The sequence below is a fragment of the Tupaia chinensis genome, unplaced genomic scaffold (assembly GCF_000334495.1).
Source record: "Tupaia chinensis unplaced genomic scaffold, TupChi_1.0 Scaffold000316_1, whole genome shotgun sequence".
Lineage (NCBI taxonomy): Eukaryota > Metazoa > Chordata > Mammalia > Scandentia > Tupaiidae > Tupaia > Tupaia belangeri.
The window spans coordinates 7,413,139-7,428,301 of NW_006159809.1; the positions used below are offsets into that span (position 1 = coordinate 7,413,139).

Here is a 15,163-nt window from a genome sequence, read left to right on the forward strand (position 1 = left end):
GTAACTTGATGTTTTTCTCTTGCCAATCTTAGTATCTTGTCTTTGTCTGTGGTTTTGGTCAACCTGGCTATAATGTGTTTTGGAGAAGATCTTCTTGGGTTGATTCTATTTGGGGTCCTTTGTATTTCTTGGGACTGGATCTTTGAATGCCTCTCTAGGCTTGGAAAGTTTTCTTGCAGGATTTCATGGAATAGATTATCAATGCCCTTATGGGTCTCTTCACCTTCTGGAATGCCAATTATCCAGATGTTTGGACGTTGGATGGTATCTAGTACTTCTAGTATATTATTCTCAACTTTTTGTGCCATTTTCTCAGTCTTCGTGGTGAATTTTTCTAGGCCAGCCATTTTCTCTTCTACGTCTGAGATTCTATTTTCTGTATGATCTAGTCTACTTTTAATACTTTCAAGGGAGGTTTTGACTTCCTGTATTATAGACTTCATTTCTAACAGTTCTGTTTGACTCTTTTGTAAAGCGTGTAATTCCTCTTTTAGATCTTGCAAGAATCTCCTCACCTCCTGGAACTCGTCAACTTCTTTCTCCTTTCTCTTTAGCAGTTCATTGTCTCTCATCTCTTCCATCTCAGTTAGCTTCACCATTATGAATGCTCTAAATTCCTTATCAGACATTTCCATGATTTGCATTGAACTGCTTGTGGGTGAAGAGGAGTTATTCTTTTCCCTTGGAGGAAAGGTATTTTCTTGCTTTCCCATACTTCTTGTGGTCCTGTGGTGATTTCTTGTCATCTGATGGATGGTGTGTGTCTTTCGAATTCTTGAAGTTCAATCACGCTAGCTTTGTTTGCTGGAGGCTGAATTATCTGTAGAAAATCTTCATTTCTCCTATCCCCTGAAATGACTAGTTTGCAGGAGCCATGTGGTGTATTCTTCTGGAGGAAGGCCTCAACTCTCCTGCCGCACGCTAGCTTTGTTTGCTGGAGGCTTAATTATCCATATAAACTTACTTGTAAAATATCTTTTTGTCCAAGAGAATATTGTGTAATTTCTGCTTTGATAATAATATTATGATCTCTTTATTTTTTGTTTACATTTATTGGTGTACTTTTGACTTTCTTTCTAGTTTTACCTGTTTGGGTCACTTTACTATAGTGTTTTTTGCTATTGTGTGTTTTTTGTTTGTTTGTAAAACCTCCTGTAGTATTGTCCTCTGATATCCCGTGATTGCGACAGAGAAATCTTAGACAATGCAACTGTTTTGTTTGTTTGTTTGTTTGTTTGTTTTTCTGGATGCTTATGGATTTTTGCCCTTATTGCTATATTTCAGAAATGTTGCCAGGAATGCTATAACTGTAGAGTTTGTTTTGTTTTGTTTTTGGTGAGTTTTCCCACCTGTGATGTACTTCCTTACAATTTCTATACATAGGTTTGTTTGTTTGGTTGTTTTTATTTCAGTTCAGGAAACTTTTCTTCTACTTACATCCATACCGATTATTTTCTTAGTCTTTGTCATCCATGTCTTTCATATTGCCTGTCTTCATTTACATGTCTCTGTTCTCATACTCTTCCTTTTGAGAGAAGAATAGGGCTGATCATCACTCCCATTGCCTCACCAATCAACATACTTGAGGAGGACAGAGGGATGACAGAAAACCCGTTTAGTATACATCCAGGGTACTGAGTCAGGAAAAGTGAAGAAGACAAGTTCCGTGTGTCCTGACTTCAAGCCCAGTTGGGTTGTTTTCTGTCTAGTTCCATTTGCCTTGGAGCTTGGAGTTCGGGGCCTTGGTATGCTCTTTAGTCTTAGCTTTCAGGGACTTTGAAAAGTTTTTATCTTTTTTTTTTTTTTTTTTTTAGATACTTTAAGTAAATAGTCCAGTTAGATCTGAGTCATAAACATGGTACTCAGTCATCTTAACTTTCATGAGGCTGATCAAAAGAAACATTCTTTTTTTTTTTTTTTTTTTTAGTATTTGTCATAAGGTGTGTGTGCTCATTAGAGAGAAGGAAAGTGAGAAGTCACCACCACCCGCCCTGCAGGAGGGAAGGCCACACTACAATCCCTTCTCCTCTATTCTCTTCTTAGGATCTGGATATGTACACACACACACACTTGGAGTGATTTTCATGCCACCAAGACTGGGACTCGAACTACAGTTGACCATGTTGAGAGTCCAGCGCCTTAACCACCGCACTACCTACTGCCCCGAGAATAAGCATTCTTTATGTTAAGACTCAAAGGAGAGGACTGAGAACTCCTATGCAGCTCTCCTATTTATTCTCCTGCCCCTTACTGCTGTGGGTGAGGTGATCCTCATAGCAAAAGCTCCAGAGGGTTAAGGAGGGGGTTCTGATACAGGACACAGAGGATGTGATGGAAGGAGCATCAGACTGTTCTGGCTTCCTGGCCACTCAAGGTCTTCATAAGTTATTTGTTAAAGGAGGAGGCAAAGAACTCTGAGTCTGAAGACCCTCCCAGCAACAGCCTCACCTCCCTGACCTTGCCAGTCCATCTTGCTGGTAGGGATGAAGCAAAGAGGTCATTTCTTATCTAGGGGACTCAGAGGAGGAGGGAATCCCCCACTATTCAATTTCAATGAAAAATCCTTGATTTTGAACCTTTGCGGCTGTTATGGCCTAACTGGGCCTTTGGAGCACTGTCCCTGTCAGCTATATGTACTGGCACACGCCCTGGAGGTGAATCATACCTGGGTGGCCCAGGCCTTTGTGTGCATTTCCCCGACAGCGGGTGTTTCAAAGTGAGCTCTGCTCATTGGATGTTAGCCCAGCGGCACCCAGCCAGCCCTGACATTTACAGACCATCTCATCACTTCAACTGATGGAAACCTGACATAGGACACACGTTCCCTTGTGCAGCAGTGAGGTTTACAGAGATGGTGAAAGCTCAGAGAGCATTTCAGTACATTAAAGTTGTTAGTGGGGAGCTGGGAGAGGAAGCATCAAGAGACTTCCAGCCAGACATCATTTTAAGCCATGCTCCTTGCCTGTTGATTCTTTCCTTGGTTCCTAGGCACTGACTAGTCCCCGTGCTTGGCCTCCAAGCAGTGCCCTCGTATGCCTTCCTGAAGCACAGACATGGGTCATTATAGTGGGACAAACTGGACTATCAACTCTCAGGCCTTCTGGGTGTCCTGAGAACAAAACTATCAGACTTGCTAGGCCCATTTCCAAGTCCCTTACACATCCCCTAAAATGCCCAGACAGGGTCACCCCATAACCACGTGCCCTGCTCAAGACCACAGGCCTTCAGTCAGTCACAGCCACACTGACTTCTGGGAGTTTATGACTCAATAGGAAAAGAATTTACTTCCTGGCCGATGTAGCTTCCTGTCTGCCTTACTTCCAGATCACAGACATAGTTCTGTCCCACGGCAGTTCGAACAACACGATCACAGCAGGTTTAATGATTAATAACTTTGTCATGAAAACTATTGTAACTGATGAAATGTACCCAGTATTACCAATCAGAAATGTGTTCTTCTTGCACTGCCATTCTTACCTGAATATTCAGAGGGCTATAATGGGCATAAATGTCCATTCTACGGATTTTTCTCCTCTTGACAAGGATCAAAGAATGTTTAGGGAACCAGCAGTTAGCATAATGGCTATGTCGCTGGACTCCCATGTAGTCGACCGCAGTTCACATCCTGGACCTGGTGGCTTAAAACTCATGCCGGGCGTGTGTGCGTGTGTGCCCAAGATCCCGAGAGGAGAATGGAGGAGAAGGGATTGCTACATGACCATCCCCCCGGGGGGTGATTTCTTGCTTTCTGTCTCTCTGTCTCTCTCTGTCTGTCTGGCGAGCGCACATGCCCTATAGAGAAAATCTCTCCAAAAAAAAAAAAAAAGAATGTTTAGTTCCCTTCTTGTGCAGGCTTAGTGCCAGTGAGAATTTGGAGATGCGTGGAGCAAGGAAGGGGAGGGACGGTGGCAACCCTTGACCCTGAAAGGGCTGCATGGTCCCGGCCCCTGTCCTTGCAGACTTCTCCATGATGACGCCCATCAATGACCTCCACACGGCTGATTCGCTGAACCTGGCCAAGGGGGAGCGGCTCATGCGGTGCAAGATCAGCAGCGTCTACCGACTCCTGGACCTCTATGGCTGGGCCCAGCTCAGCGACACCTACGTCACGGTGAGGAAGGCACCTTGGAGGAGTGGGGCAATTGCATATGGCCTCCACAGAATCGAAAGGGAGAATTCCTGACCCTTGGCATTGCTTGGTGGTCATTGGCCAAAATGCATTGAGTCCTTCTGAGGACCAGCCACAGTGGTCATTGCAATTGACAACCTGCCCAGTGGGCACTTCTTTGAATGGGAACTAAGAACTCTTGGATCTGGTATCTAGAGCTACCCTTGACTGTTATAAGATTCCTTTTTGTAGTTCTGTTTCCCCAGCTCCAAATAGTGGCCAAGCCTTCATCTCTCATGAATAGAAGAAGAAGGGTTCACTGGAGGAAGACTTGGACACAATGGGTCCAGGGGAAGAGGGAATTCAGGCAGTGTCCTTAAAAATGCTCCCTTTGCCTTCTCGCCCCTGAGAATGTGTGTCTTTCCTCCAGTTGAGAGTCAGCAAGGAGCAGGACCACTTCCTGATTAGCCCTAAGGGAGTCTCCTGCAGTGAAGTCACGGCATCCAGCCTGGTGAGTATAGTGCAGCATCTCACTGTCCACTTATTGGAACGACAGCACCCTTTCTGTGCCTACGGTGACTGATCATCTTCTTAGCCAGTTGTCCTGTCCCTGTGGAGCTTGCAGTGTGGTAGGGCACAAAAGACGCAAACCAAGTGCCCTGAGCATGATGCAACCAAGACAGGCTGCAAGAGCAACAGGGGGTGGGGGGAGAGGAGATGGGCTGGAGTCCTCTGAGCAGACTCCCAGATGGCTGTGCCCCTGGGACTGGACCATGAAGGGTGGGAGCTGGGGGGCCTTCTTGACTGGAAAGACATATTAGAATCAGGACGAAAGCAAGGTCCGTGCTGTTAGAGACAGCTTCCTGGTCACCTTTCAGTGCTACTCCTTTTAAATGGGGTAGAAAGAGACTTCTAGAGTTGGTTTAGATGAGGGGAGGTCACTAGGGGAGGGGATGAGGCCCCGCCCTTCACAGATGTGTGGGCTACGGCCGCTATGGCAGGCGCCTGGGAGAGGAGGACACTGCCCGACGTCAGACACACTCAGGTGTAGAACACAGCTATGCAGTGAGAAGTCCATGACGAAAAAGTCATAAAGTACCTGGGCTGGGCAGGACCTCAAGATGGCCATGGCCACTTTGTAGGCAGGAGAGGTCACTGGTACCCAGAGAGGGCAATGACTCAAGGAGGTGATAGCCGAGAGAGAATGGGGACCTACAGGGACAAGGAGCACCCAGCTGCATTGGGTGGAGGGGGCGAGGGAGGTGCCTTGGAGGTAGAAGCGATGATGCAGGAGTGCCGTCCTGCTGAGCCAACAGCATAAGCACAGTTAGACCAGGGTGGCGGGGAGAGGTCTGCCGGAGGTGACTGTGTCCTGGTCAAGTGCAGCATGCACCAAGGTCAGAGGCATGTGGATTCCTGTGCACTTGGGAGGGCACGTGGGCAAGTGGCCAAGCTGGCTGAGGCACCCAGAGTCCAGAGGGGAGGGAGGGAAAGGGATAGGCATCAGATGACAGATGGCGTGGGAGGCCTTGCTACCGTGTTTCGGCTTTATTCTGCTGGACGTGCAGAGGCGCTGAGGCATTGGAGGTAGGTGCTGTTGCTGTTGTGGGAGGATCACTGGTGATCACGTGGAGGCCAGCTACATGAGGACAACAGACTGGTGCGCTACAGTAAGCTGGGAAGGCAGTTCTGGGCCTGCTTAGTGAGCCTGACCACCCGTTGGGTTGGGACTATGGGATTGGTAGTTTGAGAAGCTAGTGGGACACTCAGGAGGAAAAGTCAGTTAGTATTTGATTATCCTAGGTTTGGAAGAGATCGTACCTAGAGATACAAGAATCGTTGTCCTGAGATGCTCAGAGAGAGAACACAGGGGACTTAGTGCCGCTGTGCATGATTGTGAGTCTGTGCACTGCACAGGGGCCTGGCTGCTGAGGCAGAGAGGAGAGTGTGAGACCCGGCCTGAGCCCACTCACCGAGTACATCCTGGCACTCAGCCTCTTTTTCGAGTCTGTATGACAGCATCATGCACACACCTAGCCCAGAGGCCCTGGGCGCCTGCACTCTCGTTTGTACAAAGGCGCTTGTGGGGTCGTGGCTCGCCTATTGGACCACGAGGGTTCTTAAGCGACAATGAGGTGAGGAGTACATGCAATCAGAGCACGCCTGTCCTAGAGAGAGGATTCCGGACAGGCTACACATCCGGGGAAGCAGGGGCGAAGGGAAACCAGAGGTCGACGCTGGACACTCAGGTGTTAAATGCCTAAGGTGGGAGAGCTGCTGCTGCTTCTGGGGGTCAGCCTGCTCTGAAAACCTAGCTTAAACCTAAAGGGGCCTTGCTGAATATCGTATTTTGGCTTCTGCTTAAGCAAATGCCAGGAGCCTGTTTTTTCCCCACACTGGGGTTTGTCTCTGTTCTTTGGTCTCCATCTTGTCCACCCAGGCTTTCTGGGAGTGGGTTGGTGGGTGGTTTGTGGAGTTGCCCTGGGTGCTGCTTTCAGGGCGTCGTGGATGCTGCAGTTAGCCTCGCTTTTTAGGGACGGTGAGGCAGCTTGTTAACATGGGGGAACCGCTGTAGAGGTAAGTCAGGTTAACTGCCAGCCACAGGCAGATCGCGTGGGGGAGCTGGAGGGTGTATTCCAGGATGTGGGCTTGTGTAGGTGATCTGGGAGAGGTCTCTGTTGGGAAACCTAAGGTTGGATTTTGTATTAGTTTTTATCTATTGTATTGTTGGAAAAGTCATCATGTATTTTTCTATGCAAAAATGTGTCCAGTGACCCAATAGGAGGCGGAGAGGAGGACAGAGTGAGGCTAAAGCTGTCCTTGGCAGAAACAGCAGCCTCTCTTGTTAGCCAGGAGACGGGGGTGTTGTCATTTTTGTGATGTTTTTGTCTTGCTTAGTTGTGTTTAAGGAGTGGTCGTTTGCCTTGTATTACAGTCACAAAGTGACCTCTGATATTCATGTTCCGTGAAATTATTTTTGTGAAGCAGGGAACACCAGGACCAGCCACCAGCATACACTCTCTCTCTCAGGTGTGTGCGTGTGTGCATGCACATACATGTATACATGCGCACACACATGCAAGTACACATACTCAAGTGTGTGATTGTTTATTTATTTTTTTTAGTTATGACACCAACTAGCCCCTTGCAATCAAAAGCAGATTATAAAAACAGTGACTACTTTCTGTTTGGGTCTTAAGACCTAGCTTGCATGTTTTAAAAATTAAAGAAAGAAAAAAAGAAAGGATTCAAGGCGGACATTGCTCTTCTGGGAAGGCTTCCCTGGCCCTCCTGTTCTGCTGGGATTAAAGCCTCCTGTCTGCTGTGAGGGAGTGGTGGGACAGGGTCTCATCTAGCTACTCGCCACTCAGAGTGTGGCCTGCAGCCTGCAGTGTGGGTATCACTTGGGGACCTATGAGAATGCGTACTTGGGCCCATGCATGGGTGGGAATCCGCGTTTTGACAGTATCTGCAGGTGCCGTGTGATGCATGCGCACAGCAAAGTCTGGAAAACTGCGCTCACATTTTCTCACTGCATGAGAATAACTGCGACCCCCTTAAAGGAGTGAGGGTCACAGAGTGAGTTCAGCCCTTGCTGGTGTCTGGAGTGAGTGAACCTGGAAGGGGCACGTGCCAGGCACACCCCCTGGGAGAGTAGTGAGGGGTCTCTGCCTCCCCACGGCTGTAAGTCTCTCTTCTCCCCTGCCCAGATCAAGGTGAACATCCTGGGAGAGGTGGTGGAGAAGGGCAGCAGCTGCTTCCCAGTGGACACCACGGGCTTCTGCCTGCACTCAGCCATCTACGCAGCCAGGCCCGACGTGCGGTGCATCATCCACCTGCACACGCCGGCCACAGCCGCGGTGAGTGGGCTCCTTCCCAGCCCGGAACTCTGCCTGAGCATCTCACTCCCCACGGCCAGCAGCCAGACCAGGGTACCTGTTTCTTCAGCTCTTCCCAAGGAAAGACACGGGCCACCCAAATAGTAGCAATCTCATCACCTAAAACAGTTCTGGAAAGGTCTGGAACTTGGGCCAAGGTGAGGAGTGAGAACACCCAACGTGGAAATGCTCATCCTCTCCATCTTTTGAGCTTCCAGAATCTTAGTATCAGTACAGACATGGAACGTCCCTTCCACTGGGTCCCCCGCCCTGCTGCACACTCAGACTGGGACACTCCCACGCCCACAGGTTGAGCTTCCCGACTTTCTTCTCAGGTCAGTCCAGGTGGACCACAGGCTGGCACCTGCCCACACCGCCCAGGTGGGGGCAGGCGAGATCTTGTCAGACGGAGGACACCGGGACAGAGGGAACCTGGACTCTGCCCGCTTTTCCCTAGCTCAGGGCAGACTAAGAGCCGGGCCGGGGCAGGCAAGGCTGGGGAGGGTAGAAGAAATAACCTCAAGGAGCAAATTGCTCCCAAAGGCCTCTGGTCATTTCTCCATGTGTACCTAAGACACTGGAAGGACTGGAGACAACCAGTTCTGGGCGCTCCCCCAGCCCCATCCTGTTGACCCCGGGCCGCACACCCTCGGGGGGCAGAGCAGGACTGGCACGACTCTTGTTTTTCTTTATGAAGTCCACTGTAGGAGCACTCAGACCCTCCAAGACCTGAGCTAAGACTCGGTGACAGATCTGTGCTAAGTGAGCATTGCAGCCAGGCTCAGGGCTGACACAGGGGCAGAAGAAGACAAATGGCAGGGGCTCTTCTAAACCCCCATGCTCCTCACTTTTAATAAAAGCTGGAGGGGGGAGTGACCGCCAGGCTTTAACCCCATTCCCTGGCGTGCATATTGCCTAGTGCCTTAAAGTGGGGCTTCTCAGCTGGCTCCCTGTTCGCGAGGAGGCATGACCATCTCTGCCCTGGGTTTGCACAGAACAAAGCTGGGGGTCTCCGCTAGCCCGTCTAGGGGATCCAGATGCTGCTTCACCCCAGCCTAGTGCAGTTCTGTCACACGCTGCCTCTACCCGGACCTACAACTAGAGCCAGGCCAGGGCAGGAATGGCAGCAGCTCTCTGGAATGCTTTCTTCCCAGCAGGCTTCAAAGGTGGTGCATGGACGCTGCTGCCATGGAAACGGATGGCAGAGCCAAGTGAAGGCGGAGTCAAGGCAGTGGCAAGGAGGCAGAGGATTTCCTGTGTGCAGCTCCTTTCCCCACCCCACCCCCTGCCTCTGCCCCCCCACCGGCCCACAGAGCAGACTGGACTGTGCTGCCTGAGGCCAGGGCACATGGGACAGAGTGGGGCTGGGGGCTGTCGGAGCTAACCATTCCGTCATTCCCCTCCAGGTGTCAGCCATGAAGTGGGGCCTTTTGCCCGTCTCCCACAATGCCCTGCTGGTAGGGGACATGGCCTATTACGACTTCAATGGGGAAATGGAGCAGGAAGCTGATCGGATCAACCTGCAGAAGTGCCTTGGACCCACCTGCAAGGTTTGCTCAGCTCTTCTGGGAAGGTGCTCTGGGTGGCATTGTCAACAGCCAGCGGTCACAATCGTGGCATATGCTCATTAGAGAACGTTTAGAAATCGCAGATAGGGCCAGCAGGTGAAGTGGAGGTTAAGACAGCTGAATCTCACATGGCCAGCTGTGATGGTATGAATCCCAGATCCAGCAGCTTGAAAAACACACCGGGTGCATGTGTGTGTGTGCCCAAAACTCCAAGAGAAGAATGGAGGAGAAGGGATTGAAGCATGAGCATCCTCCCCGGGGGGTGGGGTGGGGGGAGGTGGTGATGTCTCACTTTCTGTCTCTCTCTGGCAAGTACAAATGTCCTATAGCAACTAAACACACACACACGCACACACAAAGTTGCAGCTATACCAAAAGAAAGGAAAGAAGGAAGGAAGGAAAAGAAAACTATCATATTACCCTGAGATTTGGGTGTGCATTCTGAATATATTCACACATCTTTACAAAGCTTGGGTAACATTTAGTTTTCCTTTTTTTCCCCCTTAGCAAGGGACAGTGCGCACCTTTGTATGCTATTAAATATTTTCCCTATCACTATTTTAAATGATTAAATGATAACCACATTGTGTGAATGGCTGTGTCACCATTTGGCTGCACAGTCCTCTGTGGGTGGACCTTGGAAGAGTTTTATTTATTTTATTTTCCCAAATTCTCTCTTAATAGCCATGGCACTGTGATGAAAATCCTTTCCGCTAAATCTGTGTATGTGCTTGGGATGATTCCTTAGGCTAAATGGCTAGGGTGCACATTTAGAACTTTTATTTTTTCCTTTCTTTCTTTTCTTTTTTAGATCTTGTGTTTTTATATTGCCCCATCCCACCGCCCCAAGTTTGTTCCCTCTCCCACCCCATGTGTGGTACACGAGAATGCAATTTCCCTGCAGTCTCTCCACACTCGAGTGTTATCACTTTTATTTATTTATTTTTCACCACATGCTAGAGAAAAACAGAATCTCCTAATTGCTTGGCCTAACTCTGAAGCCCTATTTTTAATAGCCTATAATTGGGAGTGGTCGCCTCAGTGTGGAAGAGCCCGGAACCCAGCCTGGGCTGAGGGGTGCTTGCCCCATCCTCGTAAGGCAGTGACTGCCTGATCTTTCTCCTTCTGAGTGTGTCTCCCCATATCTCACACGGGTCAGAAATCCATCTCTTTCCTGACACCCTCCAAGCTTCATCAGCAGTGCTGGGGAGAGAGGAGATGTTCATGTCTCTGAAGTGCAGCGAGAATTGAGAGAGGGGGTGTCCACCATTTTGTAATATAGCCTGTGAGCCATAGTCGTCATCTCTTTCCATGTCTCTGGAAGTTGAGAGGAAGACAAGACATCAGAAGGAGATGATGCGATGTGCAGAGGCTCCACGCCTCTGCCCAGGCCCTGGAAGGACAGATCCCACATGTGGATCTGTGTCCCCACTCCCAGGTGGGCATCCTCTGGTTTCAGAGAGCTCTTGAGGGTGACACTAGCCAAGAAAAATTCCTGGCTGGGAAGGTACACTTGGACCTGGGGAGTTGTGATCTTGGTAAAAGTTCACTCCTGGTCCCCCACCCCTTTATCCACCTGACCTCTATAGAGTCAGAGAGACACAGAGACATTGCACCTATGCCAGCACCTCTGACTATCGTTCAGGGGATTCTGCCCTGAGTCAGCTGCAAGACTGTGATCTCTTTAGGCTCTGTTTCCTCTATACGGAACCAGGGCATTAGATTAGAAGGTCTGTGCTCCTCTCATGGAGCTGTGGGGTCTCAGAGTTGGCAAGACCTCACTGAGCTTCGGGAGCAGAAACCCAAGGCCCAGAGAGAGGCTGTGACTCGCGTGTTTCTGCAGAGCCACCTCTCACCCCAAGTCAGCTAAGTCACAACCTTAAGAGATTGCTTTTGAGGGTTGACCTTTATACTGGGCAGCACATCGTTCCATTCACTTTTACACACACATCAGGTTTTCAGACTTCTGAGTTGTTTTTTTTTTTAAGAATTATTTTATTTAACTTTATTTATTTTTAATTTGACCAGAGAGGAACAGAGAGAGAGAGAGAGAGAGAGAGAGGACAAGTGAGAAAGCAAGCCGCCAGTTCCGGGATTTGAACCCTGGTTGGCTATATGAGAGTCCAGCCTCCTTAACCACCATGCCACATGCCAGCCCTTTTTTTTTTTTCTTGAGAGATTTTTTGCTATAGGATATGTGTGCTCACTGGAGAGACAGAGAGACATAAAGTGAGAAATCACCCTCCAGGTGGAGGGGGGGATGGCCACACCACAGTCTCTTCTCCATTCTCTTCTTGGGATTTTGGGTACACACGCAAACACGCCTGGCATGAGTTAAAGCTGCTGGGTCTGGGACTCGAACCACAGTTGACTATGCAGGAGTCCAAAGCAACGTAGCCATTACACCATCTGCTGGTCCCAAACTTCTAAGTTCTTTAACACCTACACCCCAGGTATTGTCCAAAGAAATTCACCAAGTCATATAGTCTCTGTTTAAAGATGCCATTTCCGTTTCTAAGGGTGGACGCTTTGGATGAAAATCATATGTGGGTGGAGGGTAGGGGAGTCCTGAGGTTAGGTATGAAAATTGATCTAAATAAAATGAAACACTCTCCCTCTTAGGTACAGTTTAGAAAGTTAAGGTTTTCATTGGCTCTTTACCTTTACCCTTAGATCCTGGTGCTAAGAAACCATGGAGTGGTTGCTCTAGGCGACACCGTAGAGGAGGCGTTTTATAAGGTCTTCCACCTGCAGGCTGCGTGTGAGATACAGGTGAGCAAGTGCCGGACCTGGGCCTGGGGGTTGGCCGTGATGGGCCTGTGGGCCAAGAGGGCGGCCCTGTTCACTGTGACGTGGGGTCCTTTGAGCCTAGCCTTCTAAGTCTTGCTCAATTCCTCTGCCTTGGTACCACCTTCCCTTTCTGAAGTGTTATACTTAGACTCAGTTCTGTGGCTTTGAGAAATGGATCATGATGGTCCAACAAGTAATACTCAACTCTTGGGGGTCAGTGTCCAGAATGGGGAGCTGTCTTAGCTCATTGATCGAATGGTGAGAAAAAACTGTAATGGGCATGTAAAAGTTCTTGCCATGCCCTGTTACCCTGGGTGTACCTGCTACGCCTCACTAGGTCTGATATATGTGCACGGGTAGGTTTTCTTTTGGGAGGGGGTTGGGGGTTTGCAAAGATCAGGAACACAGTCAAGCCTGGAAAGGGACGTGAAAGGCAAGCCAAGGTGGAGTGTTTGGTGCTCCTCAAGTGGCAACCTGAACTGCTGCGGAAGCCAGAGGTGAAGTCCCCTAATTCTTAGGTTGTTGGGAAAGTCACGACAGATATTTCCATGTTTTTCTATGCAAAAATCCACCATGACTTTCCCAACAGCCCAATAGAAAAGGATAGGGTGGATGGGGAGTATGAGTCCTCACAGAGCCCTGTAGAGGAGTTGGTGAAGAAACGGTAGGGAAACAGACAACTCTGCAGTTTTATAGACCTGGACATGTTGTTGGGTGAGCCAAGCACATGCTCTTCAATGCGGTGAGCTGGTTGGGTAAGTGGGAACCTTGCACAGCCCTGAGTAGACTTGTCAATCAGGCTTATTGGGCTCCATAATCCCCACCCTGGGCTGTGTGTCCTTGGGCAGGGGACATGCTCTTTGTAAGCTGTTGCATCCTCAACTGAAGACATGGGGCCCAGTGGGTTATTGTGAGGACCAGGCTTTTCAGACAAGAGGTGTTACTGATGGTATTTTTAGGACTCAGATGCTGGAGGGGAGCTGATTGCTCCAGGATGAGTCAGCTCTTTGCAGGGCCCTTTTGACGTCCTGTCTGCCCTCTCCCAGCTGGCCTGGGCAAAACAGCCCCTGGGGGAAGACCGCCTGCCTTTCTCTGGGGAGTCCCTCAGGGGAGGGTGAGATCAACCCAGAGGCAGCCCCGTGGAGGCTCTGCAGTGGTGCCCTTCTAGTAGTGTTTAAAGGATTACATTGAGAGGACACTTTTGGAGACTACGATGAGGAGGTGTTGGAGGAAGTGGGGTGAGACCCCTCACCCCCCCCAGAGCAGTGGTCAGGGCCAGGGAATGCTGGGAAGGTGGACATAGGACCCAGAGGGTGCCTTTCTGATATGGCGTCTTCCGCCCAGCCATGGATGCTGGCCCTGAGCTCTGTCACTCAGATGTAAGAACCTTGCAGAGCCTCTGATTTAAAGGGAAGCCACTTTCCCCTCCTACCTCGGAACTCCAACTGCCTCTGCAGAGGAGGCTTCCGTGAGAAATTAGCTCATGAAAAAAAAAAAAAAAAAAAAAAAATCTCTGTGAAGACAGCCATCACTAAAAAAAGTTGGAGAGAGATGCCCATGTGTCTCCCCACGCAGTGAGGTACACCTCTCCCAGGCTCCAGACCCCACACATGGCCACCGGGCAGTTGAACCCAAGGCAGAATGGCCATCTGCAGTCAAAGGGCAGAGCAACTAGCCTCTGTCCCTGACAGCCCCCCAGCTGCTGTCACTTTCTTTTCAGGACTGGTTTGATGTGACCTTGGTGAGTACTTCAGCAGTGCAGGCGGATCACCCTCAGGAAAGCTCCGATCACCCTCAGGAAACTGGAGTAGAGAGGCTTCTAGAGGGAGCAGTGGGGCTGGAAAGTGCAGAAGACACACAGGAAGGCCCCACCAGAGGCATGGGTGGGTTAGGACGTGGGAGGGCCCAGGTAGCAGCAGTCTGCAGGTGCTGCTGGGACTGCAGCCCTGGACGAGTCATTTCTGGGTGGGGTAGCTAGCCCCGAAGCTTCATTCCACTGTGAACCAAGTTTTCTCTCCTGGTCACCTTGGCAAACGAGGAAACGTGGCTGTGGTCGTGTCAGTGGCTCAAGGCTGAGAGCCTCTTCAGTTCTCCTGGGGACAGTTTTCTCTTTGCTCTCCATCAGTTTGGGGACCCAGGAAACTGGGTCATTCCTAGCTTGGAGAGGCAGCTCCCTGCTCTGCTGCCAGGCAGATGGGAAGAAACTCAGGCAGTTCAACTCCATCTGCTACCCATCACCATGGAAACCAGGGGAGGAGGGAGGAGGGAGGAGGCAGCTCTTGCAAGGTTATGGGCCGTTGTCTCCCTCTCTCCTTCTCCATTAGTGATCAGACCCCAGAGGATACTACTTCTCAGAATTCATTTGTTGAGACACTTATGAGGCACTCCTTTTACACAGGGTGCAATTCTAAGTGCTTTACAACTATTACTTAAAAGACTCCTCCCCACATAGATTCTGCTATTTCCATTTTCCAGCTGAGGGAACAGAAGCACAGAGATGGTAAATAGCTGCCCAAAGTCACACAGTGAGAAAGCGGCAGAGCCAGGTTTTGATCTTAGACAGCCTGGTCCCTGAGCCTGTGCTCTTAAACACTCTCTTGCATTGCCTCTCCAGAGCCATAAGGGTCAGTGGGAAATGTCACCCTTCAACTGCACATGTGTGTTGGATGAGAAGGGCATGCAAAATGTTCTTCCCTCCTTTTTTTTTTTTTTTGGAGAGGTTTTTGCTGTAGGGCGTGTGCGCTCGCCAGACAGAGAGAGACATAGAGACAGAAAGCGAGAAATCACCCCCCAGGGGAGATGGTCACACCGTAATCCCT

The 15,163-nt window shown here is 49.7% G+C and overlaps 1 protein-coding gene across 5 annotated transcripts in view; it reads left to right on the top strand.

Annotated features, from left to right (window-relative positions):
• Positions 1 to 15,163, top strand: part of ADD2 (adducin 2) — a 145,690-nt gene that overhangs the window by 94,971 nt on the left and 35,556 nt on the right. For all 5 annotated transcript variants that reach the window (XM_006151273.2, XM_027772974.1, XM_027772971.1 and 2 more), the window contains 5 exons: positions 3,960 to 4,111; positions 4,539 to 4,619; positions 7,819 to 7,968; positions 9,393 to 9,536; positions 12,228 to 12,326. In XM_006151273.2, the coding sequence (XP_006151335.1) occupies positions 3,960 to 4,111; positions 4,539 to 4,619; positions 7,819 to 7,968; positions 9,393 to 9,536; positions 12,228 to 12,326 (626 nt within the window). The remainder of the gene's footprint in view (positions 1 to 3,959; positions 4,112 to 4,538; positions 4,620 to 7,818; positions 7,969 to 9,392; positions 9,537 to 12,227; positions 12,327 to 15,163) is intronic.